General features: G+C 34.6%; 1 protein-coding gene and 1 long non-coding RNA gene across 3 annotated transcripts; one reads left to right on the top strand and one right to left on the bottom strand.

The window, feature by feature from the left end:
- Positions 1 to 2,878: 2,878 nt before the first annotated feature.
- On the bottom strand, positions 2,879 to 6,372 carry si:ch211-202f5.3 (uncharacterized). Of its 2 annotated transcripts, none has more exons than XM_051109229.1 (2): positions 6,202 to 6,372; positions 2,879 to 4,152 (listed from the first exon to the last, which is right to left on the bottom strand). In XM_051109229.1, exon 2 carries the CDS (start codon positions 4,141 to 4,143, stop codon positions 3,835 to 3,837), a length of 309 nt encoding a protein of 102 aa, XP_050965186.1. In that variant the 5' UTR covers positions 4,144 to 4,152; positions 6,202 to 6,372; the 3' UTR covers positions 2,879 to 3,834. The 2 variants fall into 2 exon arrangements, with proteins under 2 accessions (XP_050965186.1, XP_050965185.1); XM_051109228.1 differs by having other exon boundaries at positions 2,879 to 4,262; positions 6,202 to 6,365.
- Positions 5,685 to 16,821, top strand: LOC127165002 (uncharacterized). Its single transcript, XR_007827727.1, has 3 exons — positions 5,685 to 5,739; positions 6,301 to 6,361; positions 16,719 to 16,821. It is a non-coding gene; the product is annotated as an uncharacterized LOC127165002 (long non-coding RNA).
- The last annotated feature ends 9,119 nt before the right edge of the window (positions 16,822 to 25,940 follow it).

The following is a 25,940-nucleotide window of genomic DNA, read 5'->3' as shown; positions in this document are numbered from 1 at the left end:
TTCTTGTCAATCAAAATCGATTCAAGAATTTGGGTAAACTTCACAAGGAATGGACTGAGGCTGGGGTCAAGGCATCAAGAGCCACCACACACAAACGTGTCAAGGAATTTGGCTACAGTTGTCGTATTCCTCTTGTTAAGCCACTCCTGAACCACAGATAACGTCAGAGGCGTTTTACCTGGGCTAAGGAGAAGAAGAAAGTGGTCCATAGTCCTCTTTTCAGATGAGAGCAAGTTCTGTATTTCATTTGGAAACCAAGGTCCTAGAATCTGTAGGAAGGGTGGAGAAGCTCATAGCCCAAGTTGAAAGTTTCCCCAGTCTGTGATGATTTGGGGTGCAATGTCATGTGCTGGTGTTGGTCCACTGTGTTTTTTGAAAACCAAAGTCACTGTACCCGTTTACCAAGAAATTTTAGAGCACTTCATGCTTCCTTCTGCTGACCAGCTTTTTAAAGATGCTGATTTCATTTTCCAGCAGGATTTGGCACCTGCCCACACTGCCAAAAGCACCAAAGGTTGGTTAAATGACCATGGTGTTGGTGTGCTTGACTGGCCAGCAAATTCACCAGACCTGAACCCCTTAGAGAATCTTTGGGGTATTGTCAAGAGGAAAATGAGAAACAAGACACCAAAAAAAGCAGATGAGCTGAAGGCCACTGTCAAAGAAACCTGGGCTTCCATACCACCTCAGCAGTGCCACAGACTGATCACCTCCATGCCGTGCCAAATTGAGGCAGTAATTAAAGCAAAAGGAGCCCCTACCAAGTATTGAGTACATATACAGTAAATGTACATACTTTCCAGAAGGCCAACAATTCACTAAAAATGTTTTTTTTTAATTGGTCTTATGAAGTATTCTAATTTGTTGAGATAGTGAATTGGTGGGTTTTTGTTAAATGTGAGCCAAAATCATCACAATTAAAAGAACCAAAGACTTAAACTACTTCAGTCTGTGTGCACTGAATTTATTTAATACACGAATTTCACAATTTGAGTTGAATTACTAAAATAAATAAACTTTTCCATGACATTCTAATTTACTGAATTGCACCTGTATTTGACATCTGATAGGAAACATCCTATAGACGTATTGCAGATGAGCAAACACACTAAAAATACACCTTGCAGATGTAAATGCAGACGTTTGATGTCTCCGTAATGTACGCATGTTATCAGGGATTGGACTTTATAACTGTTGACAAACAAAATGATTTTTTAAATTTCACATTACATAAATTTGATCAATTTTAGGTTAAAATAGTTACAGCTATGTGTATCTGGTTGGTATGTATTTTTTCCCCCCTTACGAAAATTAACCATGGTTTTACTACAAATAAACCAAAAACAACACAGTACCTATGGTTAAACCACTGTAACCACTATAACCATGGTCTTGTTACACTAACCATAGTTTAACCATGGTATTTGTAGTAAAACTTGGTTATACAAATGGTAATCAATAAAAATCATAGTTACACTTTTACTATAGTAAAGTTTTTTTTTTTGCAGTTCTTAGTCTGATTCACCAAGTGACAAACTCATTTTTTATACAAATATTATATGTCATTCTTAATTTATATGAGGCAAGGTTATATTTATAATATTTTATGTAAATAAAAATACGAATTCAAATAGTTTTAGTAAGTTTTTAAGTAAAAAAGCATCACGCGCGGTGGCGTCATGGCAATCGTTCACAAAGCCTCATGTGGTGTTTGCCAAAAAAAAAAAGTTTAGACAAGATAGATGCCAGTTTAGTATCACACCATGCTTAAATATGATTCGAACTAATAATTTGAATTCATCACTGCACCAGTTTACCACAGCAGAGGAAACTGTCTTCAACTTGCCTTCTGTATATGTTCTGTAAAAAGGCTGTACAATAAATAAATAACTAAGAAAAATAAAATAAAAATAATAATCTAAGGGTTGTATTTTAATAAGCGCGCTCCCCCTAATGGCAGTAATGGCAGTCTGCACTGACTAGACGTTCATTATCGTGAGAACCACATCAATACCCATTTCCATTCATCTTTTAAAAACCAAGCACATTTGTTCTAGTTAGGGCGGAATTTCCTCTTATGTATGGAGTCAGATATTTTCGTTTTTGCTTACACTGGTGTATCCCCATGCTATTCTAACCTATTAATAATTAGTGACGGCTTAAAGTGACAATTAGCCTACTTTGTAAGACCTTTGTGAGACAATTAGTCTTACAAAAACCACAGTTTCAGCCGAAAGTAATACATTTACTAGTTATTACTCTTGTGATAAAACTTTGTAAACTTAGCCACCACTCTCAAAAAATAAATGAATAAAACTAAATGTAAGAATAGGCTAATAATTATTTATAATATGCAAAAACCTAAAGATAACGGATAATCAATTTACCAGCATTTTAATTAATTTAGTTTAGCTTTTAACTTTACAATTTAAAGTTTCCCTTTGAATCCATCATAAACTATTTTTTTTAACAGATTTTTTTATGTTTCAAATGTTTGACTCTCTCCCCCCTATGTCTGCTAACTTTTGGTTAATTTTACATGAACTCTCAGGCACTATGCTAAAAATAAATATAATTAAACATAAGTTTAATAGTTAATGTCAAAACTGGACAATAATAACCCTATATTCCCGGAAATACTGCAGTACCGCTGATTCAAGGTAACGGAGTTTCTTGACACCTGTAAACCGGCTGATCTGGACTCCACGTGTATTTGTTCCAGGAACTTGCTCCCAGGGCATTGCATCCCAAACCGGTTCAGTTGCTGATAATACCGCCTTTACTCAGCTAGAAAGAATTTGTCGTCACAGAGACCGACTGAGTCACATTGCAGGAAGCGTTGAGAAGTTCATAAGTAAAATGAGTTAAAGACAGTTGCTTACAGAGACAAAAGTGACTTTATGTATCAAAAAATATATCGATCACTGTGCTTAACATATACAGACATCTGAAACATTTTGGTTGGCATATTTTTATCTTTTTTTTTTTACAATAGTCAGGCTCACAGTCTTGTGTCTAAAAAAAACTGTCCACGACCCATTGTATTAAATCTAACTACTCTAATAATATTGCTTATAATCAAATAATTCTAGTACTATAAAGGTTTATGTTGCACTAAATAGTCTCTTTGGCAATCCTAGACACAATGTGTCAGCATTATGTCTACAGCAACCAGAAAAGCTCGTTCAATAGAAACTCGGATGGCACAACACTCATTCCACATTCAAAGTTTGACAGTGTCTTTTTGTGTATCCCTTTGAAAAAGAACGAGGGCTCTTCCTCGAGTTTCACTGACCTGCGTCTGACGGCATGTCAGGGTGTGGCTCAAAAACCCAAAGAAAGTCCACCGTGTTGTACTGTGAAGAGAGCCCACCTCTGTGTGCACCAGTAAAACCTGTTCAACCTCATTAGAATTTTATAGAAACACTCCATTAACAACAACTTGAGTCAAATAACTTAGTCCTTATTGAAAGTCGAATTTTAAATAAGTGTATGGGAACAATTAGGTGACGCTAAAATAAAGGGGAGTATCTAAGCATGCCATTGTTTGAGGCACACAAAAGTAAGGCTGCTTTAAAGTGGTTCAATAGGAGCAATCCACCTGAACTTAACTGTGCCAACAAAACAATGTAGTAATCCAAAAGTAAATATTTCATATAATAGGTTTCGGTTCAGTTACAGAATGCCAGCTCTTGTTTTGTCCAAACCACAGTGTGATGATCTCCAGCTAAAGGAGCCCTAAAATCCAGTCTTTGGCTTCCACAATTTGAGAGGTTGAATGGTGGTTCCAAATTGCAAACCCATAATCCTTTTCTTCACAGTGTAAGTCTAGTCTCACTTCCTCCTCCGGCAGCGGCAGCAACAGGCATAGCAGCGTCCCACCTGCTCGTCGCTGTCCCTCACCGTGTAAGCTGGAGGAGGGTTTTGGCCGTTCCTGGCCTCTCCGTAAACCGGCACACTTGGGGTGTTGTTTTCCCCTGGGGTTTTGAAGCTGCTGTAGGGGTTTAAGCCAGAGTTGCGATTGTTGTAGGAGCTTTCTAAGGCCATCGGGTTCATGATGATGGTGCTGGAATCAGCCTGATCCCGCAGCTTGGCACGAGGGATGGTGACATCACCATAGGGGTTCTCGAGAGAGATATTCATGGTGTCAGCCTGGAGAAGCAAGTCGAGAACGAATAATCAAGAGCCTCAGTTCCTGTTTCAGTCTGTTAGAACTGTTCAAACATAACTGGTGCCAAATAGCAGATTTTCCTTGAATATTCCTAGGGAAAGAAAATGTATTTCATTGTTTGAACTTCTGCATAGCAAATGAGAGACTGTATCAGTTCAAGCGAAGAACATTCCCTAATAGCACACATGCATCTCAGATGTCTATTTGATGTTCATGTTTACATTAGGAAAACTTTTTTAGAGTGTTTGCTTAGCAGCAATACATCTCTAGGACGATTCCTGTTAGACGTCAAATAGATAGTTAGAAAATGTCTTAAGATGTTTGTGTCATAAAACTGACATTTTAAAGATGTTTATCAGATGTTTGTACACAGCAGATGCTTTTCAGATGAAGCAATTTTTAACAGACATCTGGAAGCTGGAAAAGAAATCATTTTGAAAATTATTCCAACCATATCCTTTATCTGTGTCATTATCGTCGTAGTTGCGGGCGTCCCTATTATCATATAATTAGAACGATAAATAAAACCTTATGTTTACTGTAATCTTTCTTTCTTATTGTGAAAGGGCCTAAAGTTATGGTAAAGTTGACTGGCTGAATGGGTATTAGACCATACATTAGTTGTAGGGATTCAGGTCTACATTAATAAACCAGTAGGTGGCGACAAGTCTTTCTGTCTTTGTAAGTGTGTCATTGAATCATTCGCTCAAATGAGTCGTTTTAAGATATTGATTCATTCCTGAACAGAACAAGTGACTGACTATAAGTCAGAATAGCATATCTATGGAAGCTCATTTCCACCGCTGAATAATAAATTAAAAAAAGGTAACTGCTACTTTTTATATCGCAATTGACCTTTTCTTTTTCTCAGAATTGTGAAAAGGTATTTTATAAATATTCACAATTGTGAGAAATAAAGTCAGAATTGCAAGTTATAAAGTCAAAATTGTGAGATATAGTCACAATTCTGACTTTTTTTCTCTCAGAATTGCGTGACATAAACTCACAGTTGTGAGACCTAAAGTCAGATTTCAAGATAAAAACTCACAATTCTGACTTTATTTCTCAAAATTGTGGGTCTGTATCTTGCAAATCTAAGAAAAAGGAAAAATGTACTTTATTTTTCAAAATTGCTAGTTTATGTTTTGCAATTGTGACTTTTTTTATTTTGCGATTATATTAATATTGCGAGTTTGTATCACACTATTATGAGAAAAAAAGGCAGAAGTGCAAGATGTAAACTCGCAATTGCAAAAAAAAAGTCAGAATGTGATAAAACGTAGCAATTACCATTTTTACTTATGGTGGAAACGGGCTTACATACACCACTTTTAGTACTTATGTCATAATAAGAAAACATGGCAGAAACTGAGTGCGAAGGCAGAATGCCGATCTGAATACAGCCACTGACATTGAATCATTCACTGAACCGATTCATTCAAACACTGATTCAATCACGAACGTCTTTTCTGTGTTTTGAATAAATACGCGACAGCTGATTTGGCGTCGATTGGGATCTTCGCTGGCTGAGCAGCAGACAAAATATTTGGCAAAATTGTGACTAAAATGTAAGTTATTAAATATCACCTTACTGAACTGTTGTATAAAATCAACATTTTCACTCTCATGCTGTTAGCGGTCTGAATAGCAGCAGGCCGGTGCGGCCTCATACTTGATGCTCAGAAAATAATAGCACGATTTTGAGTCTAATATCGCCTGATATAAGGTTTTAAATATTCATTAAGTGTTTTTGTAACACTAGGAAGTAAATACACGCCCAGGTATTATTGCAACTGTTTTAATGCTTAGTTTTCAAAATCGTATTCTCAGCTTGGTATTGTAAATAAGACATTACAAGATTTTTTTTTTACTTTATTTTTTTCCTATCATATCATTTTAGACTCAAATAACTCTACTTACTTGTAAAAAAAAAAAAAAAAAAAAAAAAAAAAAACGCACACAAAACATAAACAAATAACAATTAACTTTTCCTGTGTCAGTGAATACCGAAATACAGAGAAACTGCTTACCGTCGGTGGCCTGGGGGCGATTTGTTTGGTGGGAATCAGTTTTCACAGCTGCACACTGTTTCTCCTGTGACTTCTGTTCTTCCGTGTTTCCGAAATAAGGTGAGACAAACCTGAGCCACCAGGTTGGAGGAAAAAGGAGGAGGTGGCTATCCAGCTGACCGTGAGTCTTGTTTAAACACGGCAGTGTGTATATAACCCCACCCAGGGCATTCAAGCTGTGTGTGTTTGTGTGTGTGTGTGATGGGGGAGGAGGCTGAGACTCAGTTTAGGAATGTTAATGTCGATTTTACAATTATTATTATAGTATGACGACATGTTGCATACAAGATACTATTAAAATATACTTTTCATTAAATGAACACCAGAAATAGCTGCTTTGCCCTGAAGAAGTATAATATGGATGCTGTTGTGTAACATGGTTAAGCTTTCTGCAAACATTAAATTGCTGGGCATGAGAGGAGTACACAGCCTCTGGTCCACAGCCTTGTTTTAACTTTGTTAAACATTAACAGAATTGACTTTTTAAAGTACTTCTCAATGGAAAAGTAGAAGAAAAGGGTGCTGCAGCTTTTAAATGCTGAGAGAGAATGAAAAGCTGTCTGTCTGGGTTCAGCTGTTGTTGAGAGAGTAAAGTGTTACAAGAAGTATGAGCTTTACGTCATCAAATTTTGTTTAGTCATGGGATATTTGTAATGCCACAAAGTTGTTTACACACATGTATGGGTATGGGTGTATGGGTGTCCTGCAATGTGGTGCATCTAAAACTATTTTACAACGTTTTTGTAATTATTTTGTTATTGTCATGCAGCTTTTATGAGCTCATATTAATTTGAGAGACTATGTACGTGGCAGATTAGTACATTTAAAGGGTTAGCTCATGCAAAATTGAAATTTGTCATCAACTCAGTGTTATTTAAAATTTTCATTCATTGTCAAATCACAAATTAGGTTACTTTTATTGTTTTTATTGATCTTCTTTTAAAGTCGATGCAACTTTAAAGTCCAAAACTTTAACAAAGTTATCATATTTGATATGGTCTATATGCAGTATGTGCAGCATTGATCAAAATAAATAGAAGTGTAAATTAAATCTGTTCTTAAAAGTGAGTGTATCTCTTCAGTAGATTTGGATCAAACCATTGTATGATTACATTTACAATATCTCTATGAACTTTTTGAAGCGTCACATTTTTGTTTGCATGGACTTTCAATGGAGGAACAGAAAACTTAGGTGGGTGAGGGTGAGTAATTGATGACAAAACTTTCATTTTTGGGTGAACTATTGAACTAACCCTTTAAGAATCAACATGTTTATACAATATCGATTAACTGTTTTACATTACACAAAATACATTGATGTGACTTTTTCCTATATATATATGCTCATCAAAACTGTGTTTATTTGATCAAAATACAGAAAAAAACATAATGTTGTTATTATAAAATATAATTACGATGTTAAAAAACATTTTTATTTTAATATACAGTATAATCTAATTTATTCCTATGATCAAAGCTGAATTTTCAGCATCATTACTCCAGTGTTCAAAGTCACATGATTTTTCAGAAATCATTCTAGTTTGCAGATTTAATATCAATGTTGGAATCGTGGAACCTGTGATACTTTTTTCAGGATTCTTTGATGAATAAAATATGAAAAAGAACAGCATTTATTTAAAATAGAAATCTTTTCTAAGTATATAGACTACCGTTCAAAAGTTTGGGGTCAGTAAATATTTATTCTTTCTATTTTTTGGGAAAAAAATAATACTTTTATTTGGCAGGGATGTGTTAAATTGATAAAAAATGATAGCAAAGCCTTATAATGTTAGAAAAGATTTCTATTCTGAATAAATGTTGTTCTTTTTAACTTTTTATTCATTAAAGAATCCTTAAAGAAGTATCACAGGTTCCAACAAAATAGTAGCCAACATTGATAATTCTATGCTGATGAAAATTCAGCTTTGCATCACAGGAATAAACTATATTTTAAAGTATATTAAAATAGAAACAATTATTTTATATTGTAAATATTCACAATATTAAATTTTTCTGTATTTTTGTATATATATATATATATATATATATACTTATTGGCATTGCATTAGATAGCGGAATGTCAAATGATATGGTGTTTATTTAAATTTTTTTCACAATTTTTTTTTTTTTTAGTAGGATTCAAAATAGACATACTGTTCAAAATGAAGACAAAAAGTATTGTGTGACCTTGTGGTTGTTAAACATTAGTGAATGATGTTCGTAGTTAATGTGCTGAACTACACCTATGGTTACACTGCTGGACACCTGAGTGAAATCACTGACAGACCAGAGGAAAAAATTATTGTAAAAATGGCTCTGAAAAATTCAGCATCATGTGTTTGCAGATGTTACTTGCTTTGATATCTAATGCAATGACTTTAAGATTTAAGAATTAAAGATAAGTCTCTTTTAAGTGTCCAAACTGTTATGGACTTACTGTATACATTTTAAAATCTTAATTTAATACATACATACATACATACATATATATATATATATATATATATATATATATATATATATATATATATATATATATAAATAATTACCCATGCACAGTTTCAAAGAATTCCTTTTGTTTGTGGGTGATTCATTTTGTTTGTAGTTACACTTTTACCACATTTATTCCTGTTCGATTGCATTTCAAATGCTTAGTTATTCTTTGACCAGGTTGTGTTCTGTTAGCATAGATTGTCCTGATGGAATGTCGTCATAGGGCGTTTAATGACAAAACACAATATCAATGTACACATACTGGTTCCAACACATTCTTTTCAAGGCCTGAGAATGTGGACATTGTTGACTAGTGAGCTAAAAATGGAGCTGCTGTGTGTTTTAAGGTGCATCTTAAATTTTTGAGGGGGTGGCAGACAAAAATGGACTGAACCGGCTCGTTGTTACAGTACAGTACACACATGAAATCCACCCCCACCCACATTTTATCTCATCTGATGATTGAAGTTAAAAGAATTATAAACAAGGCCATGTCTGACCAGGTTCTGTTTTCAGAGGTTAAAGGGGTTTGAAAAGAGCTGAAGAGGCACTTCAGACCTCTTCAATCAAAGGTAGCCTTAGTAACAGCATGCACAAACATCAGCAACAAAGGTCTGGAGTGGTTAGGCAGACCAAAACAAAGGGAATGATCAAAAGCATCCTTCATGACTCTGTGTTCGTGCGTGTATTTAAGCCACCTCATAGTGCAGCTAACAACATAAATAAGGCTTTTGCTAAAAGACCAAAAATGAATGTAGAAAAACAAAAACAGTGTTAAATATCATGTACTCATGGCCCAGAAAACTCCAAGGGGGTTTCTATCCAATTGTTCTGTTGGAGGTTTGGCTGTGTCTGGGGAGCTGCAGCCCTGCAGATTTTTGGTTCAACCCTAATAAACACACCTGAACAAGGTAATCAAAGTCTGAAGGGTTACTAGGAAGCAACAGGCAGGTGAGGTTTAATTAGGGTTGGAGCTGAACTCTGGAGGACTGCAGCTCTCCAGAACCAGAGTTTGCCAGCCCTGCTATTTTTAGTGGTGTCCAAAACCATAGTGGACATTATAGAGTGCACTCATTCACTCATTTAATCCCGCTGCAATAACGAGTGTACAACTGATGTACACACAACGGCTAGAGAATACCCATAAATCACTGGGAGGGTCATGTCGGCATCCCGCGTCTTGCTAGTAGATGACGCCTGCTACTCAAGCTGCCAGTTTGCTTCAAGTTTAAAATGGTTATTAAACATCAAACACAACCTATGCCAAAGTGGCTTCCAGTGCACTCAGTGTCTGAATTCGCTCACTTGTCTTTATTCACTTTTTCAACTATTAAAGTGGACTAATATAAGGCTTAGTGAATGTGATTGTGAGGGTATAATGTGTAATTTAAAACACAGCCATGGTCCAGCTCTACCATTTGAGAAAGTGTATCAACCTGGGGTGCTTTTCCCAAAAGCATCATTAGCCAACTATGGTCGCAAGTTCCGTCGTTACCACCATAGTTCAACGAATTCCCGAATTTCCCGAAACCATAGTTCAAACGAACATTCGCAAACAGCGCCACAAACTTACGTGGTTGGAACTACAGCTCTCGACCTGTTGTTAGAAGCATAGTTCCTTGTTAGTAAGACATATGGGCTCAATAAATTATGCTCTTGGGCACAATAAGCAAGCTAACATGCAGTACAATCTATATCTTTCACTCGATCTAAATATAAATGCATTTTAATCTATTTATTTTTAAGCTTCCTCTGCAATCGACGTTTTTGCATAGTGTGCATGCGCATAAATGCCTACGGGAACCCTAGAGTATGACGTAAGAGGGAACCCACGATGAATCAAACATAAATAAAGCGAAATGACATGGAACAAAAAATGGAGATGCGACCGCGTTCGGGAGACAGTCATGACTAGCTAGTTAATTTGGATCATGTGTGCCTTGATAACCAAGCACATCACAGGCTTGACATAATTGAATTTCTGTCAGAGTTGTGCGACAGTCAGTTTACGAATAACAGAAATAAATGAGAATTGCTGTAAACTGAATCCCACCTACAAAATTGACAGTAACATTTTTTTGGTGTGATCTCTAAAAATCATTTAAAGATGCAGTATGTAATGTTGCAGTGTAGTGGCTGTAATTGGTACTGCAGTCCAAATTAAAAATATTGGTTCTCCCACCCCCTCCTCCTCAGATTTACGTAGATTACCAGATTGAGGACACGTAAAAGGAACCAGCGCAATTGACAATGGAAGGCGAAGAGCCTTACACACTAGTGAGCTATACACACTTACACACTGTAGAGTTGATTTTAGGGCCGTCACAATTCCTCTATTCAGTTTGAGTACTCAATATTAAAAAATCTTTGACTGCAATTTGCCTGTGTTGAGTAATTGGCAAAATACCAAAATTCCACAGACGAGAATCCATGAAACGCATTATTAGACCGTTTTCTGAGGGTGCATGATATATTTAAAAATCAGAAAGCAAATCATAATGCTATTGTGAATTCACAAACGCTACGATTCAATTAAATAAATATAGCCCTGTGCATTGCTAGTTTAATATATGCACTTTAATTATTGAGGTTACTTACGTGCGTCTCAGAGCAGCTTCGTTCACAGTAAATGCTGCTCCAAACAAACAGTTAGCATTTACATGTGTGGAGCATCTCAAACTCCATCTCTGCATATTGTAATGTTAATCTGGGAACACAACGTTCTCCATTTTGTCATATTTGTAATGTAGATAATTTATAAACCTATGCAAACCCAGGAAGATACATCATTATCTTTCTCAGTATACTAACCGTTCATCACGATTTCAAAATAAAAGCTCAAACCATCACGTTTTGATGTCCACATATTCAATGACAGTGGCTGTAGCATTTCTGTCTTAAAGAAATGGCCAAATATTAAAGATAAAGTGGATATTTGATTTAAATGTTGTTTGGTCAATATTAAATAAGGATTAGATTGCACTTTAATATGTAAAAACAATCGTCAGGCTGTTAGTACTCTCTGCAGGCATTTGATATAATGCATAATGCACATTAGTTATATTATTTATAATACATTATGTATTTTCACAGTTTTGTTTAATAAAACCATTTGACTATTTATGCTATTGTTAGCTTAGGTCTATTTTCATTATCTAAAAAAATAAATAGTAATCATCCAATTACTTGATTAATCATCAAAATAACTGACCGATTACTCAATTACCAAAATAATCGTTAGTGACAGCCTAAGTTGATTTATCCACGTTTTAATATTCCTCTGGTCACAAAACTATTTAGATGGATGCCGAGGCTTTTTAGGTCAGGTAGAATCTGCAATCTCTGACCTAGTTTGTTTGCTGGCTTCCATAGTTGCAATACACTGGCAACAAAAACTAAAATTACATGTATTACTCAACATCACGTTCCAAACCTGTAAGACCTTGATGTGCATTCTTTTTCATTGTCTGTATATTGTGGTTGGATTAAGTTAGGATGGGCAAAAAATTGCATGTCATCCTCTCTGTTAAAATCTGCAGACGTGTTTACGAAAGCTGTTTTATTTACAGCATGCATCGTCTTCTGCTTGTAAAGAAGGTGCCGCACATCCAGGTTCCACATCAGAACACCTGCCTCAGCAAGCACTACACGCATACATCGTGATATTCTTGCAAACTCGCGGCAAAGACTAACACGGAAGAGAAGAAATTGTTCAATAAAGTCCTTATTTTTGTTTTTTTTGCACACAAAAAGTATTCTCGTAGCTTTGTAACATTACGGTTGAACCACTGATGTAACATGGACTGTTTTAACAATGTCCTTACTACCTTTCTGGGTCTTGAACAGGGTAGTTGCACTGATGTCTGTGCAGGGTCAGAAAGCTCTCGAATTTCATCAAAAATATCTATCCAATCCGAAGATGAACAAACCTCTTACAAGTTTGGAACAACATGAGGGAGTGTAATTAATGACAGAATTTTCATTTTTGTGTGAACTATTCCTTTAAATTCTATAACTTACAAAAGTAGAAGTACACCTCTCTTCAACCAGCTAAATACTTTTGTCATGTTCATAGCAGAGATGATACAGCATGAGCTACATCCCAAAGTTTAATATAAGAATGAGCAAAAATAATGCTTTTAAACTATATTATAAATGCTTAATGGCTCATGATTTCAAACACCTCAGCAGTTGGGCCCTTTAGTCATGTGACCCAGTGTGGAAACTGTCGTGGTATTATAATTCGATTCAAATCCTGTGGCGGTGACCCAAAAAAAGCCAACAGGAACTTGTCAGAGACTTGTTCCCTAGTCAAACATGCAAGTGGCCGAATCACATTCCACACTAAGTGATTCATTGTCTGACTTTCTGCATGCCATTCTCATTATCTCCCTCTTACTTAGTGGGTTTCACTGACTTGGGTGTCACATTTTTGTATTATTGATGGTACAGTAAGTTTGTTTGAAGTCTTGGGGAATGTGACACCACTTGTAAAACAGTACGAAAAGCAGCACACAATTTACGAACTCCCAAAACAAACAGTGGTAAATTAAACAAATCAACAAGGAAATAGGAAACTACTTGATCCTTACTGAAACTCTGAGTCAAATTTCTTCTCACACTCACAAAAACAAGTTCCTCAACACGTGGTAACTTGTCAACACGTGTCATTTTTTACATAATTTTTGAAGTTTCCCAGGTTATGACTCTGCAGTGACTTGCTCCTCAAATGAGCCTAAATGCAGTTCTCAGAACATTTTAAGCCGGTAGTTATTAAACATTATCCATTATAATCAAATGACACACCCAGCTGGTAGAGGCTGGTATCTCAAGTTCCTGAGAGAATCAAATATATGCACAGCGCTACAGTTTAGACTCGCTGGGGGTCACTGAGTCACTGCAGAATCTGACAGTATCAGGAGGCATATCACGTGAGCTCCATTGTCTTCACTCCTGTTGATACTAAACATCGCATAAAGCATTGCATTGTTGCATTATTTACATCAGCTCCGCTCAACGGAGCAGCAAATTTGTGAACTTGTGGTTTTGCAGCCCTTGCTTGTGCTTGTCTGTAAAGTCCGATTTGACATTGTATGGTTCAGAAACTCACAAGCGCCCCTGCTAAGCACTCTCGATGTTACCATTTGCTAAGCTCCTTTTGTGATTTCTAGACCATTTGGCTAGAGGGTTAAGGTTTGAGTGATTAGCAAGAGCACATTAGCTCCTTCTAGTAGGTTTTTTTGCAACTTCATGCAATGACACACTGCGACTTGCTACTTGCGTGATTACACTTCCTAGGCTCTGGTACACAGGAGCTGTGTGGCCCATTACAGTTCGATCCAGGCATCAGTAGCTTTTGTTTTGCATCTTTAGGTTTGGACTAAATATAATGTTTTTATCCTTGGGTCCAGACCAAAGGAACCAAGAGAACTGAGCTACAAGTGTAAACACACACAAATATGTTTTTGTGGTGTTGTTCTTTTCTCTCTCAACAGTGCAGTTTTGTATGGAAGCCCGTTTTACACCACTGTATTAAGAAATTAAATAGGTAATTGCATGCTTTTATATCACAATTCTGACTTTTTTCTTGCAATTGCAAGTTTACATCTCGCATATTTGACTTTTTTTTTCTCAGAATTGTGTAATACAAACTTGCAGTTCTGACAGTTATATTCACATTTACATTTAGACATTTAGCAGACACTTTTATCCAAAGCGACTCACAAAAGACAACAATGGAATATGAGATATAAATAATTATAAACTCAGTTATAAGTCAGAATTCCAATTCTGATTTTTTTTCTAGCAAATAAGAGTTTGTATCTAAGCAGTTCTCAGAATTGTGAGACAGCAACTCGCAATTAAGAGTTATATACTCCACTTCTGAGGGGGAAAAGGCTGATATGTTCTGACGTTAACTGTAATTAATGTTATAAAGTCAGAATTGTGAGATATAAACTTACAATTCTAAAAAAAAAGTCTCAACTGCAAGATAGGAACTCACAATTCTAAGAATAAAATCCTTAATTGTGAGTTTATATCTTGCAGTTCTGACTTTATTTCTCAGAACTGCGGCTTTATTTCTAAGAATTGTGAATTTATATCTTGCAATTCCAACTTAATTGCTCAAAATTGCAACTTTATCTCTCAGAATTGTGAGGTTATATCTCGCAATTCTGACCTACTTTCTCAGAATTGTGGAAAGTCACAATTCTGAGTTTTTTCTAGCAATTGCAAGTTTATATCACACAGTTCTGAGAAAAAAGTTTATATTTCACAATTCTGAGTTCATTTCTCAGAATTGTGTTTACATCTTGCAGTTCTGACTTTATAACTCAGTTGTGAGTTCATATCTCACAATTCTGAGAAAAAAGCCAGAATTGCAAGATGTAAACTTGCAATTGCTAGAAAAAAGTCGCATTTGCAATTGCAGTACCAGTCAAAGTTTTTGAACAGTAAGATTTTTTATGTTTTTTACAGAAATCTCTACTGCTCACAAAGCCTGCATTTATATTTGATCCAAAGTACAGCAGAAACAGTAAAATTATATATATATTATATATAATTTTATACAGGGTTGGCCATTTATATGGATACACCTTAATAAAATGGGAATGGTTGGTGATATTAACGTCCTGTTTGTGGCACATTATAAGTGGTCAGAAACTTGTAAATAACTCATGAAAGAATAAAGTTACGTTAAAACCAAGCACACCATTGTTTTTCTTGTGAAATTCCCAATAAGTTTGATGTGTGATGTATCCATATAAATGGCCCACCCTGTATATAAATATTTTTTACTATTTCAAATAACTGTTTTCTATTTGAATATATTTTAAAATGTAGTTTATTTCTGTGGTCAAAGCAACATTTTCAGCATCATTACTCCAGTCTTCAGTGTCACATGATTTTTCAGAAATCATTCTAATATGCTGATTTGCTGTTCAAGAAACATTTATTATTATTATTATTATTATTATTAATATCAGTATTTAAAGCAGTTGAGTACATTTTTTTCAGGATGCTTTGATAAATAGAAAGATAGAAAGATAAGCATTTATCTGAAATAAAAAGTATGTAACATTATACACTATACTCTTCAAAAGCTTGGAGTCAGTATAATTTCTTTCTTTTTTGGGAAAGAAATTATAGAAATGAATACTTTTATTTATCAAGGATGCTTTAAATTGATCAAAAGTGCTAAAGACATTTTTAATGTTTCAAATGATTTCTATTTCAGATAAATGCTGTTGTTCTGAACTTTCTGTATATCAAAGAACCTTGAAAAAAATCTATTCAGCTGCTTTTAACGTAATAATAATGTTTTTTGAGCAGCAAATCAGAATATTGTAATGATTTCTGAAGGATCATATGACTGGAGTAATGATGCTAAAAATTGAGCTTTGAAATCACAGAAATAAATTACATTTTAAAATATATTTAAATAGAAAACTGTTATTTTAAATAGTAAAAATATTTTAAAATTGTACATTTTTTGCTGTACAGTGGATCAAATAAATACAGGCTTGGTGAGCAGAAGAGACTTAAAAAAAAAAAAAAACGTTGAAAATCTTACTGTTCGAAAACTTTTGACTGGTAGTGTACCTTTATTATTTTTTATTCAGTGGCGGAAACAGGCTTCGATAGTTGTGACCAGGTGTGGAAAATACAGCAAATTGCAGTCAGTGTGACTACTTTAGTCTCATGTGTATTTATCTACAGGAAAATTGCTGTATGTTTAAGAAACATTGTAAATATGTAGTGTAGCAAAGGCCTCTGAGGACTGGGTGGCGACGTTAGCATACTGGATTCAGTTTCAAAATGCTTTGAATGATTTTGTATTGTCTTCCTTTGTCTAGTTTTATTTAGGGTAGGTGGTTAAGGCGGAGTCTAAAACATACCTGTAGTACTACCACTACATGTTAAAATGAACAAAAGCGATCTTGTTTTAAAAAGCATGTCCTCAACTTTTTTTGTGTTTACAGTGTTGTGGGATTTGCATAAATCATCATTTCTTTCCGTAACACAACCCTACACATGAGATAAGGATCAAGAGTACATGGGAAAGTTGAGATCTGTGTGGTGTCCACTAAGGTGAGTTCCCATGCAGAGACAAACCACACAAAATACTGATACATGCACACACTAAACAGAGGATTGATAGGACCAGTGACGTCTGATTGCCCTCATTTTGCCAGCAGGACATTGTGAAATAGGATTTCTTCATCCACACTGCCAACATGTGAAATCAGAGACGTACAAATATGCTGCAGCAATCGAAACTGCTATTCTGAAGAAAATATGCAATCCCATCCTACACTTATATCACTGCATGATTATGCAGCTTCATTTTATAATAATATCATTTAGAGATGGCAAACCAAAAGAAAATTCTTATAAATGTTTAGTGAGTTACAGTTGATAGCTATAAAGCACAAGTGTACCGAATGCAAGAAGATTTGCTCTGTGCTGTCATCTGCTGGTGTAAGGTGTATGACGCAACACATCACTGTAAGGGGTTTTCAACCTTTTTGACTCCACAGCAGTGTTCAAAGGCCCCATGACTTTTAGGGTTTTTTCTGATTAACTGGATAAGGATGTTTAGTTTTTTTATTACTCAATTTCTACCCAGTTAAAAAAAATAATATATATATATATATATATATATATATATATATATATATATATATATATATATATATAGGCATTACTAGTAAAATATTTATTCATTGTAAGAGTTTATTTTTTCAATGACTTTTCTAGGTCTGGGGGCACTTGTTGAAAAGTAATCTGACTGTATTTCAGCTATCGGATTGGATCAAATCTTGAAAATGGGTTGTTCAAAAGAAATCTCATATCTTCCATTATCTCTAAATTGGCCCACTAAATTGGCGAAGTTGAAATGGGGGCAAAAACTAAAGTGTTGCGTTTATAATTTTGGTCAGTGTATGTTTTCAGTTTGTACTGCAAGTATTCTAAAAGTGAACTTATAGGTATACTAATTGTTTACTAATTAAATACTTTTATGCATTTTCAGTAAACTACTAGTTTAGTAGTTTTATACTTCAAGTATACTCAAGTTTTCTTTAAGTGAACTTTACATCATACTTTAATTATACTACTATGTCGCTATTTAGGTATTAATTTGTATATATTTTGTTATATGAATATGTGAACATACAAAATATCAAAAGAAAGAACAGGACATCTGCTTGTAAACAAAAACATTTTATTCTAGCTTCATGCATTCTTTTTTATAAACACTTAAATGTGGATAAGTTTCATAAATAATAAATAAATAAACACAACATTTTGAACAAAAAGCTAAAACAAAAGACTATTTATGATAATCAAAAACGGAGATGGAGCTGATCAAAACCCCAAAGCTTGACAGTCATTATTACCTCTTCATGGGTTGACATTTTATCCCATGACGTTACACAGTTTTACATATCTATGGTTTTGATGCTGTTTTATGTCTGACGATTGTGTTAGATCGCATGTGGGACCATCTGTTGTTTCGGTTTCTTCTTCACTTCTGTACAGAAGATGTGCAGTAGCGCACAAGTATATCTCAAATAACCATAGACTTTTTCCTAAGTATAAGCCAAGTATACTTAAGTGTCATTTTAAGTGTATTTCTGAGAAGTATATAAAGCACATTTCTGAGAAGTGCATAAAAAGTAGACTAAATGTATACTTTCCTATTTTAGTTTAAAAGAAGTATAGCACACTTGAATACACTTCAACAAAAAATAGCATTCTCTATACTTTTTCAATTTTTTTGACTTGTTTTATTTTTATTTAAAAAAAGACCTTATAACAGTAGCATTCCCTATTCTTCTTCTATTCTATCTGCTTGTTTTCTTTTTATCTATTATATAAAAAAACCTTAGGCTAACCGAGACTTGTCACAGCAATTACATATTATTGCTCTTTTGTTAGTTTTGATTGCTTCTATTGTCCTCATTTGTAAGTCGCCTTGGATAAATGTGTCTCCAAAATGACTAAATGTTAATGTAAAAAAAGGATTCTGAAATCAGATTAGATCACAAAACATCTTGGTTTTGATCTGGATTAAATTGTCAGTTTGTGTTGTTCAGAACTTTTTAGTAAGACTGGGATACCTTTGATAAAAAAAATCAGGATTATACTGATCCTAGCGTGAGGGTGGATTTCAGAAACAAAAATGTAATCAAACATTAAAACTGGTGTAAAACTACAGCATTTGTAATATGTTGTATGTAACAGCTTCCATCAAACAAAAATATTACATTTAATTTAAAGTGTTGACAATGCAAAACTTTTCTGAGAGAATGCAAAACCATTGACGTATTTTTCATCTCATTTTTTTCCTTCATCAACATGTCCCTTTAGGGGCTGTGTAGGGCATGGGCAATCCAGATTTGGTAATCTGAAAGTCTGTATCTGGATCATTGTGATGCAGTCCAATTTTGCTTTGAAAAACCAGCAGAAAGTTAAGATGGATTACCTGATCCTGGATAGCAAAACATGACATTTCCAAATCCAGATCATTCTGATCCAGATTAAACTTTTTGTACAACTGGCCCCTAGAGATTTCTTTTAAAAATAGGACACATACACTGCTATTTAGATGTTTTAAAATATAAGTCTGTTATGTTCACCAAAGCTGTATTGATTGGATCAACACAGTAAAATAATAATATTGAGAAATATTATTACAATTACAGGTGTATTTTTTTTTTACAAGTTTTTATTTAAATTAAAAATAAAAATAAATTAAAAATCAGTGTGATGGCAAAGCATAATTTTTAGTATCATTGCTTTCAGTCTTCAGTGTCACATGTCACAGAAATCTTTCTAATGTGCTGATTTGGCATTCAAAAACCTTTTTTTTCCCATTTGAAATAGCTGTGCTGCTTTATGTGGTTGTAAAAACAGTGATGCATGCTTTCAGGATCCTCTGATGTACTGTAATGTTTTTCCCAGTTTGCAGCCTTTAACGTCACAAGATTAAGGAGTGTGTGTGTTCTTATGGTGCCATCAGCCGTGTTGTGTTACTTTCTTGATGATCTGGAGTGATTCATCACATCTCAGGTACTGAGCTTAAACCTAAAGACACCAAACATCTGAGGAAACGGGTCACCAGATCTCAGTTACCCTCATTAGAGGAGAAGTCCACTTCCAGAACAACAATTTACAGATAATTTGCTCACCCCCTTGTCATCCAAGATGTTTATGTCTTTCTTTCTTCAGTCGTAAAGAAATTATGTTTTTTGAGGAAAACATTTCAGGATTTTTCTCCATATAATGGACTGCTATGGTGCCCAGAGTTTGAACTTCCAAAATGCTGGGATCATTTACAACTGCATTTGGAATAATTTGAAGCTGCATTTAAACTGCATTTTGGAAGTTCAAACTAGGGGCACCACATCAGTCCATTATATGGAGAAAAATCCTGAAATATTTCCCTCAAAAAACACAATTTCTTTACAACTGAAGAAAGAAAGACATGAACATCTTGGATGACAAGTGGGTGAGTACACTACCTGCAAATTCTTGTTCTGGAAGTGGACTTAAATCTAATGTGACTCTAATTTAGCTGTACCCCCTTCTACTTCTACGATAGCATTTTAGTGGCACGTCATAAAATAAAAAAATCTAAAATTATGAGATTAAAGTCGTAATGTTTTATGAATAAAGTAGAACTCTTTTGAGAATAAAGTTGAAATGAGAATGAAGTTTTGGGGCAGCCATGGCCTAATGGTTAGGGAGCCGGGCTTGTAACCGAAAGGTTGCGGGTTTGAGTCCCAGGTCCGGCAGGGATTGAAGGTGGTGGGAGTGAATAACCAGCGCTCTCTCCACCCTCAATACCACAACTGAGGTAAGTCCCTTGAGCAAGGCACGGATCCCCCAACTGCTCCCCAGGCGCCGCAGCGATAGCAATATGGCTGCCCACCGCTCTGGGTGTGTGTTCACGCTGTGTGTGTGTGTGTGTGCGTGCGTGTTTGATCACTTCTGCGTGCGTGTTTGATCACTTCTCACTACTGTGTATGTGCACTTGGATGGGTTAAATGCAGAGCACAAATTCCGAGTATGGGTCGCCACACCACATCCATATTAAAATCTTTCAAGAATAAAGTCAAAATTATGAGAATAAAGTTGAAGTATTTTGAGAATAAAGTTGAAATGTTTCAAGAATAAAGTCGAAATTTCAAGAATAAAGTCGTAATGTTTCCAGAGTAAAGTCGAAATTACGAGAATTAAATCGTAGCAATTAAAGTTATAATATTCTGAGAGGATAGCCTGCACATACAAATGGCCCGGAGTGGGAGCACCGAGACAAGTTGTCAGGACACCGGATTTTCTTTGAATAAATGTGGGATTATTAGCACAAATCATACCATGGCTGTGTCCGAAAGCTCTAAAATGCTACCTTCGGAGGCAGCATTCCAAGGCAGGAAGGGATCAAGGCACGTCCGAATCCAAATTCTGCTTCACTTCCTGTCTCCAGAGGTACGTTCTTCTGATCGTATTTTGAATGTAGCATGAGATCTTGACCATGATATACATTATGTATAGTAAAGTATATAGTAATAGTAATGCATAATAAGCATTATTGTTTGTAATAACAGTATTTTATAAAAATGTTAAAAGGGTTCAAATGAGTAGTAAATAAGAATATTTACAATATACTACTAATAATATCGAAACAGCTACTAATAACAATGACCTGTTCTGCAATAATACTTGCATAAGTGCTTTTATTTTTTAAGCTATTAAAAAATAGCTGCCATTTTGAGTCGTCTTCTCCGATACACAGACCTTCGGCGGGCAATGACATCGATGTCCTAATGTATTATTAAAGCATTTATACATAACTGTTTAAGATCGTTTTTCTCCAAAATGTACAACTTAACCTAGCAACAACGTCACGTTATGCTGCTTCTGAAGCCTGTCTGAAAGTAGTGGACCAGCCACCCAATAATAGCAATAAGCTTTGTGATTTTGGTACCTTTAATATAAAACAAAGTCTCAGCTTTCAAAATCTGTCAGTTTTATAGCGAAATACAAACAATGTGTCTTACAATAATGTGTTTTTCATACTCTTAAATGTGGCGGGACAGGTCGCTGTTTTCATGTGAATTAATCGTCTTTTCGATTACAATGAGACATTCATTAAATTATACTGTATTTTTTTTTTTTTTTTTTTTTTTTTTTTTTTGATGAAAATTACATCGCCTACTCCACAAAAACATTTGTGGCATCTAATCTTTATTTCCTCACATATATTTAATCAAAAACCAAAAACTGTTCTAAAGGTTGAAGTGGACTCCAACCTGTTAACAAGTTATATTGTTGTCTTTTCTGATGTATATAAATGACTATTCACAAGCTGTTTTATTCACGGTATAATACAGAAAATGATTGGAAATAATATTTAACGTCTTCCATTCATTATTTGTAGCGCACCAGCCACACAGTAATCACAATCATTTTGTTCTTTGTTGCCTTTAATATAACACAGCTCGGCTTTCAAATTCTGTCAGTTTTATCATAAAAAAAAATTATAAATGTGTTTTTCCTCTTTATTTCAAGTTTAAAGCACGATATAAACGCGTAGGAACATCGGAAGGAATGAAAAAATATATATAGTCTAATTTAATGAAATGAATGTCTCATTGTATTTGGAAAGATGACTGATTCACATTTTGCTTAAACTGAGGCGAATACAGTAATCTGTCATGCCACATTTAAGAGCGTGAAATTATTCTTGAAACTGCTTTATTTTCGTAATTTTGACTTTATTCTCAAAACATTTTGACTTTATTGTCAAAATATTTCGACTTCATTCTCGTCATTTTGAGTTTATTCTCAAAATATTATGACTTTAATCTCATAATCTTTTTTTTTTAATTTAACGTCACACTAAAACACTGTCATACACTCAAATAAAAATGAATCATGGCATAGTTTAAAATTATGTATTTACATCCTTTTGATTTTATTTAAATATTTTTTTTTTATATGTAGTCGAAATGCTTAGAATCAATGTAAATGTGTTAACTGTGAAAACTATTCGATTTAATCTGTTAAATGTTATGTGTATGGTATAAATATAAGTAGCTGTGGAATAAGACAGATCCAATTAGTTAAGGATTATTTGATTTGATTGCATGTGATTTCCGGAAATTGAATCGTTTAGAATCGGAAGTCGATTCACTCTGGTCGGTGGTGGTATTACGCACCTGCAAAAAGCAGCAAAGGAAACATCATGACCAGACTGCAAGGTAAATTACATCTATATTCATCCCATAAATTTTGACAGTTACATGTATATGTAAAATGTGGTATTAGTGCTGTTGATGTTATATTATACTACTATCAATGTAATTTTTGTCGTATTTCTTTTTAGTCCACCAGCGTTAACGTCCTCATGGTGCTAAATGCTAATAAAAACTCATTTCAACTCCTTAACTTTTTTCAGAAGTACACGTATTACGAAAACGTTTTACTAATTAACTTTTTGTGTTTGTATACGTTTCCATATTTTCCTAAAAAAAGTTTTTTTGGTAATCCGACAGCAAACAGTGGTGTTACGTGTGAGGTAGCTGTTTAAATATTACAGTTGCTAGATGTCATTAAACAATTAAACCAAATATTACACATTTATGCTGCTCATCCCTTCTATCAGTAATGCAAGAGATATTGACGATAGTCTAGTGACTGTCTGTGTAAGTTGCATTTAACATTTTAGCCATGGTTCAAAATTAGTAGTTGTAAAGTGTCAAATGTGAGTAAGCGTTTCAAGTAACTTATATGAAGCAATCCGTGACAAATTGTGCCATGTTAATATAAATCTGACGTCACGCGGTTCACAACGCTTACATGTTCGGGCGCCACCGCCATTTTAGAGGGATGTTGATTCACTAGTGTTACTGTTTTGGTACCTGTCCACGGTTTTGCTTGCGTAAAGCATTTAAATGTTGATGAAGGTATATGAAGAAAGAAAAAGGAAAAATGTGCACTAGCAGGACAAACTGAATCCTAACGCCAAACAAAGGTATTTGGACAAATTAAAGACAATATTAGCTATATACATCCACAAGTTGACCATGAATGGATTAAAAATCCCGAAACACTACCTTCACTGACACTGTAAACTGTCCTGTATATCATAAACATTCTTGATTTATAACTTGGTGGTGCATAAATTGTGTTTAAATCCTAGATGTAATTAATAGATTTCTTTAATGTTCTTTTGAGATAATTTAAAGAAAGGATTTTTAAAATGTTTTACATGCCTTGCTTCTATTTTGTGTAAAACAACTTTTTTTTTTATATCTTCTTATATACCATTTGAACATTTTCTCAATTGTCTGTAATTGCATCCATATTTTTATTTATTCAAAAGCTGTCTCAAACTATATATATATATATATATATATATATATATATATATATAATTATTATTATTAATTGCCTTACAAGTTGCAACCTTAAATCTTCACCTTAAATCTGCTAAAAGTTAATTTGATAATCACTGAAATACAATATAACATGTAAAATGAAATATGGGTAAAATAAGAAACACTACAGACATGCATGCTTACATGTGGTTCCAAACCTGTATGACAGCTTCTGTTAAAAAAAAAAAAACATTCTTACAAATATCTGCTGTGTTCAGTAGAAGAAAGTCTTACAAGTTTGAAACCACATGTGTGAATAAATTTTGTTTTAAATTTTGTCTCTATACAGATTGCCCTCAAAGTTTGAATGTAGTTACAGCAAAACAAGTATAAATAATTTTTAACTAACTGATATTTTTCTTTTGTTTTTGTTTACAGATATATGAATGTGGCCATGTAAAGTGTGCCACGCTTCGTTATCAGAATCAGAATGTGCTTTATTGCCATGTATGTTTACACATACTAGGAATTTGTTAGAGGGACAGAAGCTCCACAGTGCAATAGAATGGCAGTGACAGAACCAGACACGATAAAAGACATAATAAAAAGGACAATATACAATTATATTGTGTTTGCAAAACAAAAAACAGCAAAAACTAACAAAAACACTGAAACAACTGGGGAGCTTAGCACAGTGGCTGCCATACGTGGCACCATCTTGATCTTCCTGGTACGAGTTGCTGAAACATTTTAGGCTGAAACATTTCCACTACGATCGCAACTGCAGGTATCCCTGTCCATATGTGGATTGTCCTTGCACATTCAAAAGGTGGAAGAACCTTCTGAGCAATACATATCAAACACACAGAAAGTCAACAACAACACATATTCAGTTAACTACATTTTTTTGTCAGGCATGTGGATGTAAGGAACTGTCAACTGAGAAGGGATACTTTGCTCATGTAAATCATCACCTTAAGCAGTATGAAACCATAACTTGCATGTTTGAAGGATGTATGTTTGAGACAAACATACATGGTACATTTAACTTGCATAAAAATCGTAAACATAATCCCCACACTCTAAATGATTTTAAGGCAGGTGTTGTGAAACTCGCTGTTCAGTCTGGTACTCCTGTAGATGATAGCCTCTCATCTTCTGAGGACATAGATTTTGTTACTCTGTCAGATGCAGATAGTGAAAAAGATACCTCAGAGGACCTTAAAAAATGGTAGAACAAAAAATAGCTTCAGTTTTACTTTACAGAACTACACTTTCTTTTAAGTACTGTGTCTGTGCCCATAAGTTACTGCAGTCTTTCTGATTTTTTAAAAAACAAAAACCTAGAAGTTGATAGTTTAATTATGAAAGGGGTCATCGGATGCTAAGTTCACTTTTTCATGTTGTTTGAACATTAATGTTTGTTGGCAGTGTATGTACACATCTACCCTATAATGATAAACATCCATGCAGTGGTTTTTAATTAATCTGTAAAAACAGGGAATGCGCCTCCCAATCTACATAAATGTGTCTGTGTTCACGCGAATCATTCATGATCCAGCTTCACTTACAGCAGAAGTGTGTATAAGCGTTTTTTTATGAATCTTTGCGATCGCCTTTCCTTATAATGTGGTAGTTAGGAAGTTTAGCGGCTAAACGCGGCTAAAGTAAACAAGATCGTCTTTCCACAGAGAGAAGAGAGGGGCGGGGTGAGCAGAGCTCATTTGCATTTAAAGGAACAACCCCTTAGAATGAGATGATTTTTGCTGAGCTCATTTTGACAAGGTAAAAAGGGTGTTGTTTTACAAAACCATT

Source organism: Labeo rohita, chromosome 5 (assembly GCF_022985175.1).
Source record: "Labeo rohita strain BAU-BD-2019 chromosome 5, IGBB_LRoh.1.0, whole genome shotgun sequence".
In the NCBI taxonomy this organism is placed as follows: domain Eukaryota; kingdom Metazoa; phylum Chordata; class Actinopteri; order Cypriniformes; family Cyprinidae; genus Labeo; species Labeo rohita.
The sequence above is the reverse complement of the archived record's forward strand: the minus strand, read 5'-3'. Positions and strand labels throughout refer to the sequence as shown.